Source organism: Semicossyphus pulcher, unplaced genomic scaffold (genome assembly GCF_022749685.1).
Source record: "Semicossyphus pulcher isolate SPU_LCO1_2020_fin unplaced genomic scaffold, fSemPul1.0.p SCAF_13, whole genome shotgun sequence".
NCBI classification, from domain to species: domain Eukaryota; kingdom Metazoa; phylum Chordata; class Actinopteri; order Labriformes; family Labridae; genus Semicossyphus; species Semicossyphus pulcher.
In genome coordinates, this window is record NW_027211637.1 from 6,037,626 (window position 1) to 6,054,417 (window position 16,792).

Consider the following 16,792-nt stretch of genomic DNA (forward strand, 5'->3'; position numbering starts at 1 on the left):
TGCCTGCATGCTTGTTTCACGCAGTGAAGCATGTGATGCTGCTGTTTCTAATGACACAAAGATCTATGTTCCTAATGACTACATGAAGCTCTTATGTCCGTAGAGGATGTGCACATGCCGGGCTTGTAGATTTATGATGTACAATTTTAAGATTTGGGTTCATTTTAAATGGTGTTGGCTGAAACGGTTCAGAAATGGTACTGCTTGTTATGTAAGATATAACCTGAATGAAGGATGGAGCACCGGTTATGTAACCACATCAATCTAAGTGCAATCTTAGTCAATCTGAAATGCCTTGTGAGAATTCTGCTGTTTGGCTTTTAACAGAATGACTGTTTCGTTTTAAGCAAGATCTTTATTAAGTAGCAGTAATTTGTGCAAAAATGTGTGAACTGGCTGGACATTTTGTACTTCGTTTCTTCCTATATCAAGCAAGTTGATTTGTCCCTGTGTTTAAAAAGGTTTGTAGACATGACCCTGCCTTTCCTTATTATCTGATTCACGTGTGAGCAGTCAGTATCATATTCTTTCTCAGAGCTCACTCCTGCTGCTAAAAGCAACAATCCAGAGAAACTCTAGGAATATTTTGGACCGAGTCATGTCAATCATTTTGTAATTACCCATGACTTTATCTCTGAATGGGATTGTTGGTGAAACTTTTATTCTGAATGGAAAAGATAAACAAAGTTAGTGCTATGTCTGTGAAGGTTCTCAGTCATCCAGGTCACGGTATTCTAAGCTTAATCCAAAAGGCAACTGGACTTGGTTGAAGTTCTTGAAGATGGAAAAGCTAGTGCTAATGCTAGTGCTAATGCTAGTGCTGCATTGGTCACTGGGAAATGAAACACAAATGATGATATTTTGAAACCATTTGTCTCGAAGATTTGTTTTAGGATGAGGTTAAACAGGTACAAGGGCCAGCTTAATAATATTGTTTTTCTTGATCTTTTAATGCTTTAGAAGGTGTGTGTGTTTATATGTGAGTTTTTTTTTGAGGATTTACTTTCCAATTTGCACCACCTGTTGGTTAACATAAAATAATTGTTGTTTTGTGAAACAGGTCCTCCATCCAAGTGTTACGTAGCGACCCCTTCTGCTTGACATATTTTCTGGTAAACATGAGGTCATCTTAGGTGGAAAGTTTATTTACGTTTGATTTCTCAAAGTGGACTTAGCATGCCCTGTTCCCTTGGGAAGTGTTTATTTTAGAGACAATGCCTGGTTGAAATAGCATAGCAAGTGTTGTCAACAAATATCTGCACTCTGCTAGGACAAGGTTTGTGCAATGGAAACAAAACCGTGTCATAGATTGTTGGTTTCATTCCGCCTGGGAATTTGTTGATTGCATTTTGGCTGCCCTATGGATGAATCGTTTTTTAGGCACGAAGGCCAGTGAAATGTCAGACAGCCAGTGTCACTTCATACGCCACTTTAACTGTAGCGGAGCAAATGTAAAGCTAAGTGTCAAAGTTATGCCCCTTTATGGACCAGCCAAGCAGTGGCTGTTTCAACTCACAGGATGTGGCCTACTTCAGTGTCCAAATTCATGCCCCAACTAACCTTCATCCAAATCAAACCATGAACCAAAATGTTACTATGTATATGGGCAGCTTTTCTTTCATGTAAATTGACTCAACTCACTCCTTGCCAAAGTTCACTAGTGGGTCAGCTACCGCTCCAAGCTTCTGTCACGGCCCATTCAACAACTTTTGTCTTTACATACAATTCTAAGCTAAAAGGGTAGTTTACAAGTTACTACAGATGTAAAATCAATAAACAAGTTAAAAACTATTACCTCGATGTAGAGCATGTCAACAAAACACAGCCGGGGGCAGCAATAAAGGAGAGCATTTAAACAGAATGTTTCATTTGGATATCTCGAATTTAGCTTTATACATGCTCAATGGGAATTTTGAACCACAGTTTTGTACCTGTCTACAGTCTGCTCTTTGTGTTGGATTAGGTTGATCATAGTTTGCACAGCTGCATGCACAAGCTAAAAGGCGTAGGTGGAAAGAAAAAAAATACTTAGAGAATCATAGATTGAGCTTTGATTTATTTTGATATAGAATCTAAATCATGACACCACTAATCCTAACTTACAAATATGTTTACTGTATTACAAATTAAACAAAAACCAAAGTGAATCAAGTCAATGGCCTTGATTGAGCCTTTCTTTGAACAGTGTTTAGATGGCCTTTCCCATTTTAAAGTTATATGTTCACCATTAAGGAATGGAGTCAGCTCTTGGCAAGCAAAGGGCCAACAAAATCAGTGAGGATCAAGTGGATATCTCCCTAATTAGATTAGATCTGGTCCAGTAGTGAGGCCTGGTTTTTCCTTTGTGTGATTCACATCCAGCTTCCCTCTGTGCAGGGAAAGATCTGCAATTTCCTCAGGGATCTGATTTCTCTTCTCAATGAAAAGCCAAGCTGCGTTCGAACAGTTCACGTTTTTTGGGAGTTTTTTTTGGAGTTCAACATTTGAAAATGGTATACACATTTCTACTCCCACTTGTTTCTGTCTGACCCAAGGTAATCGTGGCTCAATGTATTACACATTCTAATGTATGCATTCCGGTTAAATGTCTGCAGTGACATAAATCATCTGTGTTATGCTCTTTGGACACAGGAGTAAAAAGTGATTTGTTTCTATCTCTGCCATGCCCTGATGATTCAGATTCTGATTAAAGTATGTCAAAAACATCACTAAGCCAAATAACAGGAAGGAGTCTGTTTAAGGTGTGTTTTTTCTTTCTCCCCTTGCTATTTGCAAAGCAATGAAGCAGTGCTCTGTTTCTGTAATAGAAGGAGTAATACAAACTCATAATCATAAAGTAAGCTGACTTAGAAAACTGTTTGTTCTGTTACTGTCCAAGGATATTGCCAATTGTAGGTGTAGGATCTGCATTTGTCCTTAAAAATAACCTGTTTTTTCTTCACTCTCAGGCAGTTTTGTTTTGTGTACACTATAGAGACCACAAATTGGCCTTGTCCATTTAAACTGTGGTATTAAGCACTTTTGAACCTTGAAAAGTGTCTCATGCTAACCTCTTTCAGGGATGAGTATCAAACGTCAAACAAATATGATTCAGGATACACAGCAGATTGTCTAAATTTCATAGCAAGATATAATAAAGAATGAGAGTTTTGCAGGTGATAGAACTCAAAAATGTGACTTGTCGATCTTTAACAGAAAAGTTCCAGTTAGGAAGCGATACTTGTGGCCATGCATAAAAGTGAGACTTGGTGGTTTCAGGAAGTTTTCTGGTTGCTAATACTGTGATGGGGTTTCTTCTTGAAGAGAACGTTATGCGAGTCTTGTCATCTGGATGTGTTTAGACTGCGCGTGCTTGGAGCTGGCAGCCAGATGGCTTCAGCTGAGGGACAATGAAATCTCCAGGGTACGAGGAGAGAAGGGCCTTATTCCGATTTGTCTCCTCTGAAGAAACCACATCTGGGCAGCTTTAGCATACCACAGCAACTTGTGTGTGGTGGGACACAGAGGCCTTGCAGGTCTTGTCCATTTGGTGCTTGAAAGTTGATTATTTGACAACAAGTAGTCAATTTATCGTTTGATTGAAATCAGATGGTATAACCATGTGATATCGTCAGTGTTAGTTTGAATAATGAATTGTGTTTATTGAAGACTGTGGGATAGTTGTTTAATGGGATGTTGAAACTGTGCATGGAACTCAAACAAGCCCAGTCATAGACAAATGTGTATTTACTGAAATGAGCTCACTTTCTCTTATGCAATCCCATTCTGTCCAATCTGATTTCTTTCAGAGCTTGGAGTCTTGCACCTTTCATCATCAATTTAAGTCGTTGTATTTTGAAAAATAACTTCAAATGCTACAGTGTGTGAAAGGACAATATTCATTGCCATTCAAGATGAAAGGATATAAAGGACATCCTTTGTTACTGTTTGGTTTATTATGTGATAGATCTTAGAACTTGTATATCAATTCTGAAAATCCTGCTGCAACTGTTTTCATTTTAAGAGCACTTTGATTTTGTTTCATAATGTTTTATGCGTCGGGCAGCGAAGTGAGCGATGTCACCTCACAGCAAGAGGCATTCTGCATGGCTACAGATTCCTCCCACAGCCCAAGGCAGATTAGGTTACTTGGTTAATTGGCAACTCTAAATCAACCAAGCGTAAATGATTGTCTTTCTCCATGTGTCAGCTCTGTGATTGACTGCAGCCTTTCCCTCTAAAGGATAAGCAGTTTCATCTTTTTCAAGGTGTTCCATGGGGTATGTGTGCATATTAAAATAAAAAAGGTGCTTCAGTGTTGTGACACTACATTTTTGTAGCACACAAACAGTCAGCTCCACAAGTGTTAGGACAACTATGGCTCTGTAGTTTAGCTCTGTACATCACCATGATGAATTGAAGTGAAACACTGAAAAGTGCTTTAAATACAGGAGGGTATTTTAATCCAAATGGGATGAACCGTGTAAGAATTAAACATTTAGGTACTTAGTCCTCCATTTTCAGGTACATTCTTGCTTAAAAAAGGAAAACACTTGTGATCTGATCATAGACTATAAGAAGTGGACATAGCCTCTTGGTTTCAGAAGTGAAGCCAATGCAGAAGTGCCTTAAACATGTAGCCTTTGTAACAATATAGCCCCTAGGAGGTGGGGACAGTTAAAATGTCCAACTCAAGGACCTAAACAATAGTCCACCAACTCATTGGTTACATCAGAGTGGCTTCGTCCCCTTAATAGATACAGTCGATGGTTTTGATCAATATGAAAGGATCTCTCACAGAGGTAGGTATCTGTGTAAAATAAACTGGAAAAGGAGACAGCTGTACCAGGGTTTACCACAAAGATTTACCACAAAATGAAAACCAAAAGGCCATGTTACAATTCTCAAAAAATTACTTAAAAAACCTGCAGAGTTCTGGAACAAGATCTTATAGACTGATGAGACACAGATGAGCTTCTACTGGAGTGGTAGAAAGAGGAGAGTGTTGGAGAAATAGAACAGCCCATCCAAAGCATACCACCACCTCGTCTGGTGGCGGAGCAGCATAAATTCTGAGGTGTACAGAGTCATCCTATCTGCTCAGGTTCAACCCAATGCCTTTTAGACGTCACTTCACTCTGCAGCAGGACCCAAAACAAACTGCCATAGCAACCGAAGAATGTTTCAACATCCAAAAGTGGAATGTTTCTGAATGGCCAAGCCAGGCACCTGACCTGAATCCCATAAAGGGCACATTTCACTTGCTGATGGCAAAATTGAAAGAGAAAAGGCCTCAAAACAAACAGGAACTAAGGACATCTGCTGCAGAGGCCGAGCAGACCATCGCTCGAAATAAATCCCAGCTTCTGGTGATGTCAATGGGTTCTGGACTTCAGGCAGTCATTGGCTGCTAAACTCTTTAGTTTTATAACAATATTTCATAATATTTGAACTTCCCACATTACTTTTTGTACATAACGTGATGTTATATCACACTTTTGAGATTGAAATAGATACATTTCACAAAGGTTTTTTAATAGTAAAATTAAAAACCGGACTCCTATCAGCACTGTGTGTCAGTCTGTACTCTTTGTCCTTAGCTGTGTAAATTCTTTCTTGGGACACCCATTGGACACGCATAATCAACTCAGAGCATAGCTGAAAGAGAGCTTCTTGAATGTTACCTTTCAGTGGTCAGTTTGTCTTCTGTTTCCAACATTGTACAAGATGGCTCCTGTTGGGATGATTTGTTATTTTACCTGTCATCATGCCGGCCTGCAACAGAAGCTCCCTGAGCTTTGGCATGACCACTTGCGGTGCAATTTCATCAAATTTTTTGGCCTTTACCCTGTGTCAAACCAGGTTTCTGACACTTGCGCTTCAGCATCCTTCATCAACTTTCGCCTGCTGTCCTCAGGAACTTCACTGCATACCAACCCTCTTCAAACGCTACATTTTACAGATGTATTGGCCGTGGCTGCACACGGGTTTTGCAGTTGAGGAAATATAATAGACTTGAGGTTCCTTTGAGTGTTTCCAGATGTGGTGATGGTGTGGGTGAGTGGAGGGTGTTCAAATGGGAATTGTGGTGTCTTGTCAGGTAGCGCATCATTTATCAAACAAGCATAACAAATGTCAGTTGGCGTATTTGCTTTTCCCAATAAACACCTTGCTGAAAGAGGAAACATTTATTTTGCATGGCCAGAATTCTTTGAGGCATGTTTGTTTGTTGACTTTGTCGGTAGCGGTAGGGCCAGCCTATTGTTGGGTGACTATTATCATTGACTTTTCTTAAGGCACATGGATACACAGATACACAATATTCACTATAGGAGAAACGTAGGGGCCAGGGTCAGGTAATGGTTCTGCAGGCTTGGGTCTGAATTTTGATAATCTCAGCAACCATGTCTTTATACCACTTACTTCTGCTGGTTGGTTGGTGTATACATGGAGAGATGTAGAAACTGGGAAGGATGCCCTAATACTTTTAGCTTTTACATGAAGTTTGTTCTTGTAGGAAAACTCCCCATACTCCAGCTGGACCCCCTAAATGTCTTTTTTTTTTGCCATTTGTCTTTTAAAAACAATTCTTGTGATACCTTCATCTACACATCACCATGCTCAACAAAAATGTCCCCAGTTGTACTTTTGAAAGTGTGTTTCTTATGCGGTCCTAAAACAAATGTTTTTATTTCATTTCTTGCAGCATCAACAATAAACTGCAGCAGCCAGAAGCCGCATCTGGGGTACTGGAGTATGCCATGAAACATTTCGGTGAACTGGTGAGTGCTCTTATTTCTCCGTGGGTCATTTTTTTCCTGCAACAAAATGAGGAAACATAATCTTATATTTCATTCAGTCCAACACTGGGGAAAAATTAGGCCTCCTCTTTACTTTCAATCATTCCACTCTGTTGCCACAGCAGGGTTTGTCAATGAAATCCATGTACACATTCCAGGTAAAATATTATGTATACTGTTGAACTAATACTACAGGACACAGGAGAAAAACATTATTCCATGAGTACTCTCTAGAGTTGTAAAATCCTACAGGTATGCACCACATTGCAGTCTCTTTTCAACGTATAAGTCTTCAAACCAAAAACTGTAAACAGAACACACTGGCTTGTGTTTTACTTTTTCACCCTTGCCCAGCCCACACTAACTCATTTGCTCTTTTGCCTTTTCGGACTAAATATATTTGTAGTACACTGTATTATAAGTGTTCTCTTGTTCCCAGGATATCTTTTCCCCATACACACTCTGTAACATGGGAATGAGGGTCATTGGAGACAAACCCCCCAGAACACCCTGTTCTTAACGTGCAGCACGTGGAAAAACCATCTGTTACGCCGATCAGTAGTCAAGGGCAGAAAACAGAATGATGGACTTTTTGTTCAATCGACAGGGTGTTTGGATTTTCTTACATATTTGCGCACCTTTTATGTGTCTCTCTTGTGCGTTTTTCAGAAACTACAGAGACTACTTTGTGCTTTTTTCCAGTGGTAAATGGATGTAATGTTTCGTACCAAAAAATACAAGCAGTAATTATTTTTTAATGGCGAGCGGTTTGTAAGGTCCCCAAATAGCTTCATTCACTCTAACTCCCTACGTGTTTGAAGTACAAAGCCACAGAATTTATGTTGGCTTTGGTTTATATTGAGCTAATGCCTGAATCTGTCTCCCTCCCTGTTTTTTAATTTCGTAACTCTGGTTTTTGTTTGCTTCTTGTCAGGGTGTACCGGACATGATTTCTAGGAACAATACCAGTCATGCTTATGCTGTAGGACTGGGGTTATTTTTTGAAGAGTTAAAACCAATAATGAATGTATCCTATTAATAAGTACTGAGTTCATGATAAAGCATATTCTGCCATGCCACTGAACTCTATTGTCAACACTATTTATTTTAGACCCCCTCCAGTGAAAATCCAGTCTTTAACCTTGTAAACATCTCCATGTGGTGTTCTTCATGTGCTACAAGACATATCAGGGACAACATCAGCAGTCATCTCCATGGCTGGGCCTGTCTGCTTTTAAACTGCAGTGTACCAAGGACAGGCTGAACAACACGTTTTCAGATTGGCAGGTTTCAGACGTCACAAACCTAAGGAGCCAATCCCGTTAATGGACGGGGTGACGCTATGCATATCATTATGGCAACCACCGTCATCGTAATTTTTGCAAACTCACTACTGACTACTAACGTTAACGTAACTGCTACTAATTACGACATTTCAAGCTAGCTAAGTTTAACAAGTTGCCGCTAAACGATGGCAGAGACGTGTTTTGTTTTCACAACGGAGGGGGCGGTTGGAAATTTGCCTAGTGGGCGGGACAATGGTGAATTGTGAATTTTAATGAGGGAGAAGAAGGAGATGCCTAGGGAGGACTTAACAGGGTAATTAAACGTATTTTGCCAAAAAAAAAAAACATATCAGACACAATTAATTATTTCAGGCAGAGCATTTTAAACATGACTGGAGCTGGTCTTTAAAAGCATGTGAAATAGCCATTCTTTTGCATGTGAGTATTCAGTATCACATCAATGCAATAGATAAGGATTTTGAAGTGTATTACTTTTTAGAACAAAAACAATCACATTTATTTACTATAAATTAGCACTTGATAAATACAACATTAAACACAACAACAATAAAATCTAACTCAAAGAAAGCACCACATGACAACATTAAATTAAGCCACGGACACAAAATGTAACTTTGTTGTGTCGTCATGGAAGTCAAAAAGTTTTGTGGCTAGTTAGAGCAGTAAAACAAATATCAACAACTTATTAGCAAGCAGAGCAACAAACACGCAATGGTTTTCCTTTTTCCTACAATCCCACAGTCCAGCGACAAAACTCCCTTCAAGAGCAGAGCTGGTGTTGATGACAAACTTAATATGTGGGGTCAGTGGTGGAAAGACTGAAAAACAGGGCAGTGTGAGATGCATTCATGTGTTTTTATGAAGTGGTCATTTTAAACCCAAAGTCCAGTGAAACCTTTTTTCCCCAACCATTAGGACTCCTATGGAAAAGGCTTCTCCATCTGCTGTTGTGTACTGCATTTATGTTTCTCTGTGAAAGTGCGGTGAAAGTGAAAGGACTCATTAAAAACAGGTTCACTGTGCATTTCCAGGAACCTTGTTTATGAGGTGACCATTTGGAACGCTTTACTGTGGGAAGATGTGATGTTTCTTTGTTTAGTTCAACAGTCAGTATTAATCTGTACAGCAAAGGATGAAAGAGATGTCTGTACTTCCCCCAAAGGAAGTCAGTACCTTAGACGTCACTTTTACAGGAGGTCAATGTTTAGATGTAAGAGGTCCAGAATTGATTGATTAATCTCCAATCAGTTGTGCAACACTATCCTAATAGATGTCTTTTTCTGAATGTAATTGAACAAGGGGCGTAGTTCTGAAGCGCTTTGCTTATGCTTAAAAGACATTTATTAAATTGTCAGAGACTTATGATGTCAAACTTGTTTTGGCGATGTGCTGAAATGCAGAGAGGTACATTTGTTGTGTTTTTTTCTACCAGGAAATCCAAGCCACCTGGTATGAGAAGCTGCATGAGTGGGAGGATGCCCTGGTTGCATATGACAAGAAAATCGACATGAACAAAGAGGATCCAGAGCTCATCCTGGGCAGAATGCGCTGCTTGGAGGCCCTGGGAGAATGGTATGTTTGTAGAAATATCTGTTGTGAGTTCAGTAAGGCTGCAACAATTTGTTTGAATCAGTTTTCCAGCCTTCTGGTCACAGATTCTTCGATATGTATACACTTAAGTCAGAGTCAGTATTTGTTGTGGTTGCTGACGGTATTCAATTTACCACAAATGTGTTTTCTTTTACACTTTCTGCCCCGGGCTTTTTGATATAAACATGATTCGCTGAAATGATCAAATTCTAAAACAAAAAAGTAACATTTTGGTTTTTAACCTTGGCTTCAATGAGTACAGACGACATCTGAGGTAGTACACTTTCTGGTGGCTCTTCCATCTCCTACTTTTCATTTGCTCACTTTGCGTAGGAAGCCCATTCCATTATGAGTCCTGACATTAGGTCTCTTATGACAGGGCGAAAAGAGAAAGAAAACGCTCCTCTAAGTTGACAAAGGTAATTTTTTCCGGGAAATGCATGAACAGGCATCCAGTGCTAGAAAGAGGCGCCGCCACTCCCATGAAACCTCACCACAGCTGAGGCTCGACTTCATAATGACCGCCCACCTTCAAAGAGCGTTTTTAGGGAAAAAGAAAGTCACAAGATGTCAGAGGGATCCAAATATGTGGATCGTCATAGAGCTCATGAAGCTAAGCAGATGTTAATTTGCTTATGTAACTTGCCGTCCTTGTGCTATTGTTGTATACTGTGACTGTGATTCATTTCACAAGAAGTGATTCAATAGTTTTGTAAGAAAACCCATTCAGCTGAATAGAGGCTTTGTGTAAATGTTTGTGTGGACGGTTAAGGCTGGGAGATTATGTAACAATTCACCGAGGCAGGAGTCAAAAGAGATCAGACTTAAGAGAACATAATGTCCCCTGATAGGTAAAAGAATATTGTGCTTTTTCAGTCACTTCATGTGTCTGACACTCAAAGTGAAACCGTAGTTGAGTGCTGGGCAGCTCTGAAGCAACCCTGAGCCAGAGTTATGACATTACTTAATCAAATTTGTTATTAGCTAAATCAGCACTGCTGTAATGATGGGGAATATGGGGTCTGTGCCAATTTGATCTATTAATCTACCCTCTATATTGTTTATCTGTTTAGTGTACTGTATATGCTACGTGTTGTTTGTTTCAAATTGTAAACACTTATTTTTTAGGAAACCTCATTATTTTGAGACAACCTCCTCAGCATGATTAATAACTCTCTTGTTTGTTTAAAATGTCCCACATTTGCATTTTTGGTTCAGGTGATTTGGCCTCTTAAAGGAAAATGTTGCTGATATTCAACCTTATCTCTATCTATCAAAGTTAAAAAGCATAGTGTGAAAAAGGCCTGCTTGTTGCCAATGATCTCTCTGCGTCTGGGGCCCAGTTCTGAATAGTTCCTCTTGGACCTGCGCCATCATTTGACTTTGTTGGTGGCCTGAAAAAACTACAGGCTGTTTCAGCTTGAATCTTTGTTTCCACCTTCACTTGAATTGCCAACTACCTTTGCAACTGTGCTACACACAGTGAGTGCATCCCATGGTATAAATGCAGAGGATGTTTTGCATAAGGACACATTTTACGATTTTTTGCTGACTAGACTATTCAGCCATATTTTTTCGAGCCAGATGCAATGCATCCTGGTACATGTAGGCACTGGTAATGGCACAACCATGTGACAGGTGGACTCCCGGCTTTCCCGGTTGGTATAGCATACATTGAGGTATTTATTGCTTCAGTTCATAACATTTAAAATTATCACCGATTTCTCATCTGCATAAAACCTTGTAAAACCTTTTAAAATGTAAACATACTGTTTTCTCAGCTCATGTTGGATAGAGGCCTGTGTGTCTGATTAAGCAACTTTTTGGGCCCATTGTAGAGCTTTCATTTACACCTACTATTCTAAAACATATTTTTCCACAAGGCTGATCTGTCAACAGCCATTAAGCATAACAAGTAATAGTATATTATAAAATATTGGCTTTTCAAAGTTGGACTAGAAGAAAGCTTTTCTGCTACAGAACATAAAATATTATTGCTAAAAATTCCTGTAGTTACTTGGAGTACATTTGGCCAAAATAATACTGCAAAATCCAGGATGTCAAGTCCCAGTATTCTGCCCTAGTTATGTTCTGTTACAGTAGGATGCTAGTATGTCACATTAAATGCACTGCATACCCACACAGGTGTTTCCATTGATTTCCCAACACTAGTCTTTACTAAATTTGATTCAACTGTGCTTTTCCCAGCTTTGACTAGTTAAATGTCCACTGTGAAAAAAAGTCGTATTTGTCCTGGGCAATGTGGTTCAAGAAAACTAACGAGAAAGAGGGAGATGTTAAACAGGAACAGTTAGGTGTGGCTCACTGCTTCGTTGGAAGAGGCATTTTCGGGAACAGCTACACAGATGTGTATAGTACAGGCCAGTAAACAATGAACATTGCTTGTACTTTTACAAATTAATACCTTAAGATGTATTTTAGCAACGTTTCAGTAGAAATTCCGAGAAGGTCTGCTGAGTCAAATTATGACTGGACTTCCTGTGTCTGCTTTAGACCTACATACCTCTAGTTTATTGGTTGTTTTCTACTTGTCGCATTAATGTCATACGATAGCCAGGCAGCTGGAGAACTGCTTCATTTCACTGACCCCTATCCAACCTGTCTCCCAGCTTTCTCTGCCTCATCTAAGCTCGCTCCAGCATCCTGCCTGTAAAACACATGCGGTGGGTTTGATCTCCTCCTGGACAATGCTGCACTGATTGTTGTTAATGAGGAATTAGTCATGGTCAGATGCACCTGACCCCAAGGGGAACAAACATTCATCTGTGTGCTGCGATACTTGATTCTATCAGACTGTGGCGGGACGGTACACTGGTTTAAGATGTTCATCTTTAAGAAGAAATAAATAATGGCAGACGTAATAAAAAACAACTCTTATCTCCATCTCATCCTGGGCCAAAGGCTCTTGGCTGTTCTGGGGAATGATTTCTTCCATTGTTGTTTGGCAAAGGGAAAGTAAATTTATGGCCTTGACTTGTATGGATGCTCATTAGGACTGAGACTTTAGAAGAACCTTTTATCTGTTGAGTTTTTTAAGCCCTCGACACTCATCTGGTTTTCAGATTCTGTCTGGACTGAAGACTGTTTTACCATTTAATGTGATCTGTATTTAGCTGTGAAATACCAGCAATTTTTCTCACATCTCTAGCATAAAACTAGAAAGTTGAGAGGTTTTTTTTGCACTTGATCAAGTGCCTTGTTTGCCATCCATGTAGTCATACTCTAGTGCGTACAAAATCCTTTGCACCTATTTTACCGTTCAACTAAGAAACCTGGTGAAAGCCGAGATCAGTTTCTGATTTACCGATGTCCCACTTACGAACAAGAGTCTAAAAAATATCTGTATTCGTTTTTCTGCCATCTGAAGCCTGTGGTTTATGTTTTCCAGGGGCCAGTTGCACCAGCAGTGCTGTGAGGAGTGGACGCTGGTGAGCGAGGAAACCCAGGCCAAGATGGCTCGTATGGCTGCTGCAGCCGCCTGGGGTCTTGGTAAACAGTCAAATACACATATCAGATATAAAAGAACAATAGTCTTCAGTCTGGTGCATTCAGCATCAAGGCGAGCCGATGTCTCACACAGTGAAACAATGCAATCAAACCGAGCAGCAAGGAAAACAGCTCTTGCCAAGACCGCCTCACACTACCAGATGGGAATAGTATCCAGTCATAACATTGACATATCGTAACGTGCAATGGTGGAGAAAAGCATGGACCACACTGCAGAGGCACCCTCTGAGGTTTGCGGTCTGTGGCTTTGACTTTGCAAATTTCATCCTAAACCCTGAGACCTGGCTGGTCTATGCGAACACTCAGACCATCTTTTATTGTTGTCGTGGGAAGCCAAGTGTTGACATTGCTGCCTGGTTTAATTCAGCCTTGACTGGCTGCTGAATTTCAATCTGTTTCAGTCTTGTTAACTTACGTCACAAGACTTCCAAAAATAAGACATTTCAGTCACTGTTACATGTTTCCTGTTTTTGTGTCTCTCCAGGGCACTGGGACAGCATGGAGGAGTACACGTGTATGATCCCCAGAGACACACATGACGGCGCCTTCTATAGAGCAGTGCTAGCCCTGCATCAGGACCTCTTCTCATTGGCCCAGCAGGTGGGTTACATCACAACTCACAGTTTCCTCCAATTCAATGTACATTGACATCCTATATTTTTGGAAAACATCTCATAAAATGAAGCCGCGTGGGAATTTGCCTCGCCTTGCAGTTTCTGGAATTTTCATTAGTCTTTATAGCAAGTTATGAAATGTAAAAGTCGTTGGAAACCAACGCTGTTAAGAAACTTAAAAAAAAAGGTTTATGGCTTTTCCAGACACTGTCCAATCCCCCCATCAGCTCAGGCTTTTCATTAAGAGGAATAAAATGCACGATTTGTTTGTTTTCTTTTCTTTTACAATGTGGTGCCTCCTTGGTGTGGACATGTTACGTAACTTTTTAAATTATAAATCTTCACAGTTTTCAGCCTCAAACAAATAAAACAGCCCATTTCCCCTCCTGTCAGCCTGTCAACAAGCGCCGCTGGAGGTTAGGGTAGTGTTGCTCTCATTTGATGAAGGTTGAAATATTAGATGAGCTCATGGTCCCTGGAGATGGATTTGTTCTAGCTGGATGCCAGCATGTCTAACGAACACAAGCACTGACACCAGTAAACACCTGCTCCTCCAATTTCCCTGGACTCATCCTCCGAGTCCCCTTTTTCACCACAAAGCCCAGGAGACCTGCTCTCTGAGCCCCTCATCCCTCCACAGCCACCCTCCCTCCATTAATTTGATGATTAGATCCAGGTGTGGCCTTTAGGATTCTACATCAGCTGAATGGGGAAAGCAGACTTCTGACTCTTGGCGACAATGAGGCCGCTCACAATGAGTGAAGAAGAATGAAAAGCAGATGGAGCGAGGGTTAGAGATTAAATGTCAACATGAGCTCAGTCTAGTCTTCCGGATGTGGTTGGTAATCCTCGCACTTAGGTTCTTTTGATTTCATCGGGCTGTTCTTTCCTCCCTCTGAACCCCCAACAACCAGACGTGCTCCAGGAGCCTCGGTGCGCCTCATTGTGGAAGTTTCTTTTGCTTTATAAATCTCCCTTGTTTGGTCTATTCCACTGATGATGTGTACACACGGCAGTCATGCTCTCCCTCGGTAAAGCAGTCCCAGTCCTCCACTGTGCATTTCATTTGTTAATTATGTCATGGTTTTCTAAGCCAGAGCCTCTCTTTGACTTCAACGTCCTTTATTATGTTTTGTGATCCCTTGTGGTTGATTTGGCTTCAACCATTAACATGGAGGCTTTCATACCACAATATCATGATTAAGTAATATTACTGGACCTTAGCTTGTGTAAGTGTAGTAGCTTGACGTTGTTATGCTATAGTATGAATAGGGCGTTTTACGTTTGGAAACACTTTTTTTAAAGGTTAGGGCTCAGGCTTTTCAAGTGGTGGATTAGCACATGCTTGCATGTCTTCTTTTTCTTTATGTTTTCTAAAAAAATATTTCTCTTTTATGTTTAATGTAAAGGTTAGACACCTTTCCTGACACAATGGAAGATTTTGGGATTATCAAGGAAAGTAGGGCTGCAAGATATATAAACAATCATGCTACAACTTTTTGGCTGCTTGATACAAACAGACAATTACCTCTTCTTTCTGGCTAATTTACTAATTTCTCTTTGTATATTATTTTTATTGACATATTTTCGATCACAACATATAAACCAACAAAAATACACACACCTGCACTCGCACACTCTGACACACTAACACCAAGAGAGGAGAGGTACAAATAAACCGTATGAAGGACACAAAAGCATAGATGCCATTACATATCATCCACATGTGATTGCTAACTGCAAGCTTTCCAAAGTGGGAATATGCAAAAACAAAATAGAGAAAAGGGAAAAAAATCAAGTGGTAGAGGAATAGACTTTTTATTAAATTTTTATTTATACTTTTATTAAATTTACCGAAACGCTCGTCTTTTCCCTCTACACAGTACAACACAGTCAGACCCTCTACCCAAGCACATGAGTGCAACCTTTTATGTAAGAGATTGGAAGATTGGGTCAGGGTTTGTTTGTGTTGCCAGAAGCCAGACACTGCATTTATCAGGAGTCGTCTGGACTGCACATTTTCAATGAGGCCCCAGCGCAGTAATTCAGGAGTAAACAGGATCCTAACTGTGTGCAGGCTGTAAAAGAAGCAGCCTCATTGTCACCTCGTCCTAACCACTCTCCCACAGCCCCTCCTCTTGTTGTGCATGCCTGAAGAGGTGTTGGTGCACGCTATTCCTTCTTTCCCTCCCCACAAGAAAATAATAATTGGTGGGAATGAGTCTGAAACAGCTGTGTGTCCTTGCCTCAGAGAACTTCCTCAGTCATCCTCCCTCATTTTACATTCCCACTAATAACAGTTCCCTAAAACATTGGCTCTAGAAGCCAACGGAATCGGCTACAATCGTTGTGTCCTTGTTTGTCCCTATTGCTGCTCTGGATCAGTGGAAGGTTTTCCACCCCTCAAGGTTCTCACTGGTGACCGAATGTCTGCAGGATCCTTGAATTTGGAGAAGTGTAGTCCTGTTCGGAAAGTCACATTTATTAAATTAGTCATTTTTCTACATTAATACGATCAAAAACAGGAAGGAAAACATTTTTAAGGCATGAATGTGCTCTGACAGTTGGTTGAACATCGTGTTTTGGAATTTGCATCATGGAAGTGACAGGAACCATGACTAACAGCCCCCATTTTGAATTCTTCTTTATCACCCTCTAATTTCTCTCACTTCCTTTTAATGTGCCTGCAAATCAAAGCTGTTTTTTAAAAATCTGTTTGACATCCACAACCACAGTTACATAACTCTCACACTGTTGCAGTTCATTTAACTCTTCTCATAAAACACTTGGCACTCAACGGTGCATCAAACCATTTTGTTATACAAGCAGGCGTTCTAGTCCTGGTTGCACTAATGTGTCACCGTTGGCTGCTCTTTAAGTGAAATGGGTGTAAGCAGCAAGCAATAACATGCCTTCATTCAATTGTACAAAGTGTTTTTATTTCCTGGGTCTAGTCCAATCCAGGCTGGTCCTG

The 16,792-nt window shown here is 40.3% G+C and overlaps 1 protein-coding gene across 1 annotated transcript in view; it reads left to right on the plus strand.

The window, feature by feature from the left end:
- mtor (mechanistic target of rapamycin kinase) overlaps positions 1–16,792 on the plus strand; it is a 103,233-nt gene that overhangs the window by 49,672 nt on the left and 36,769 nt on the right. Inside the window, exons 29-32 of the mRNA XM_069659756.1 lie at positions 6,686–6,761; positions 9,519–9,658; positions 13,086–13,186; positions 13,689–13,804. Of these exons, the coding sequence (XP_069515857.1) occupies positions 6,686–6,761; positions 9,519–9,658; positions 13,086–13,186; positions 13,689–13,804 (433 nt within the window). The remainder of the gene's footprint in view (positions 1–6,685; positions 6,762–9,518; positions 9,659–13,085; positions 13,187–13,688; positions 13,805–16,792) is intronic.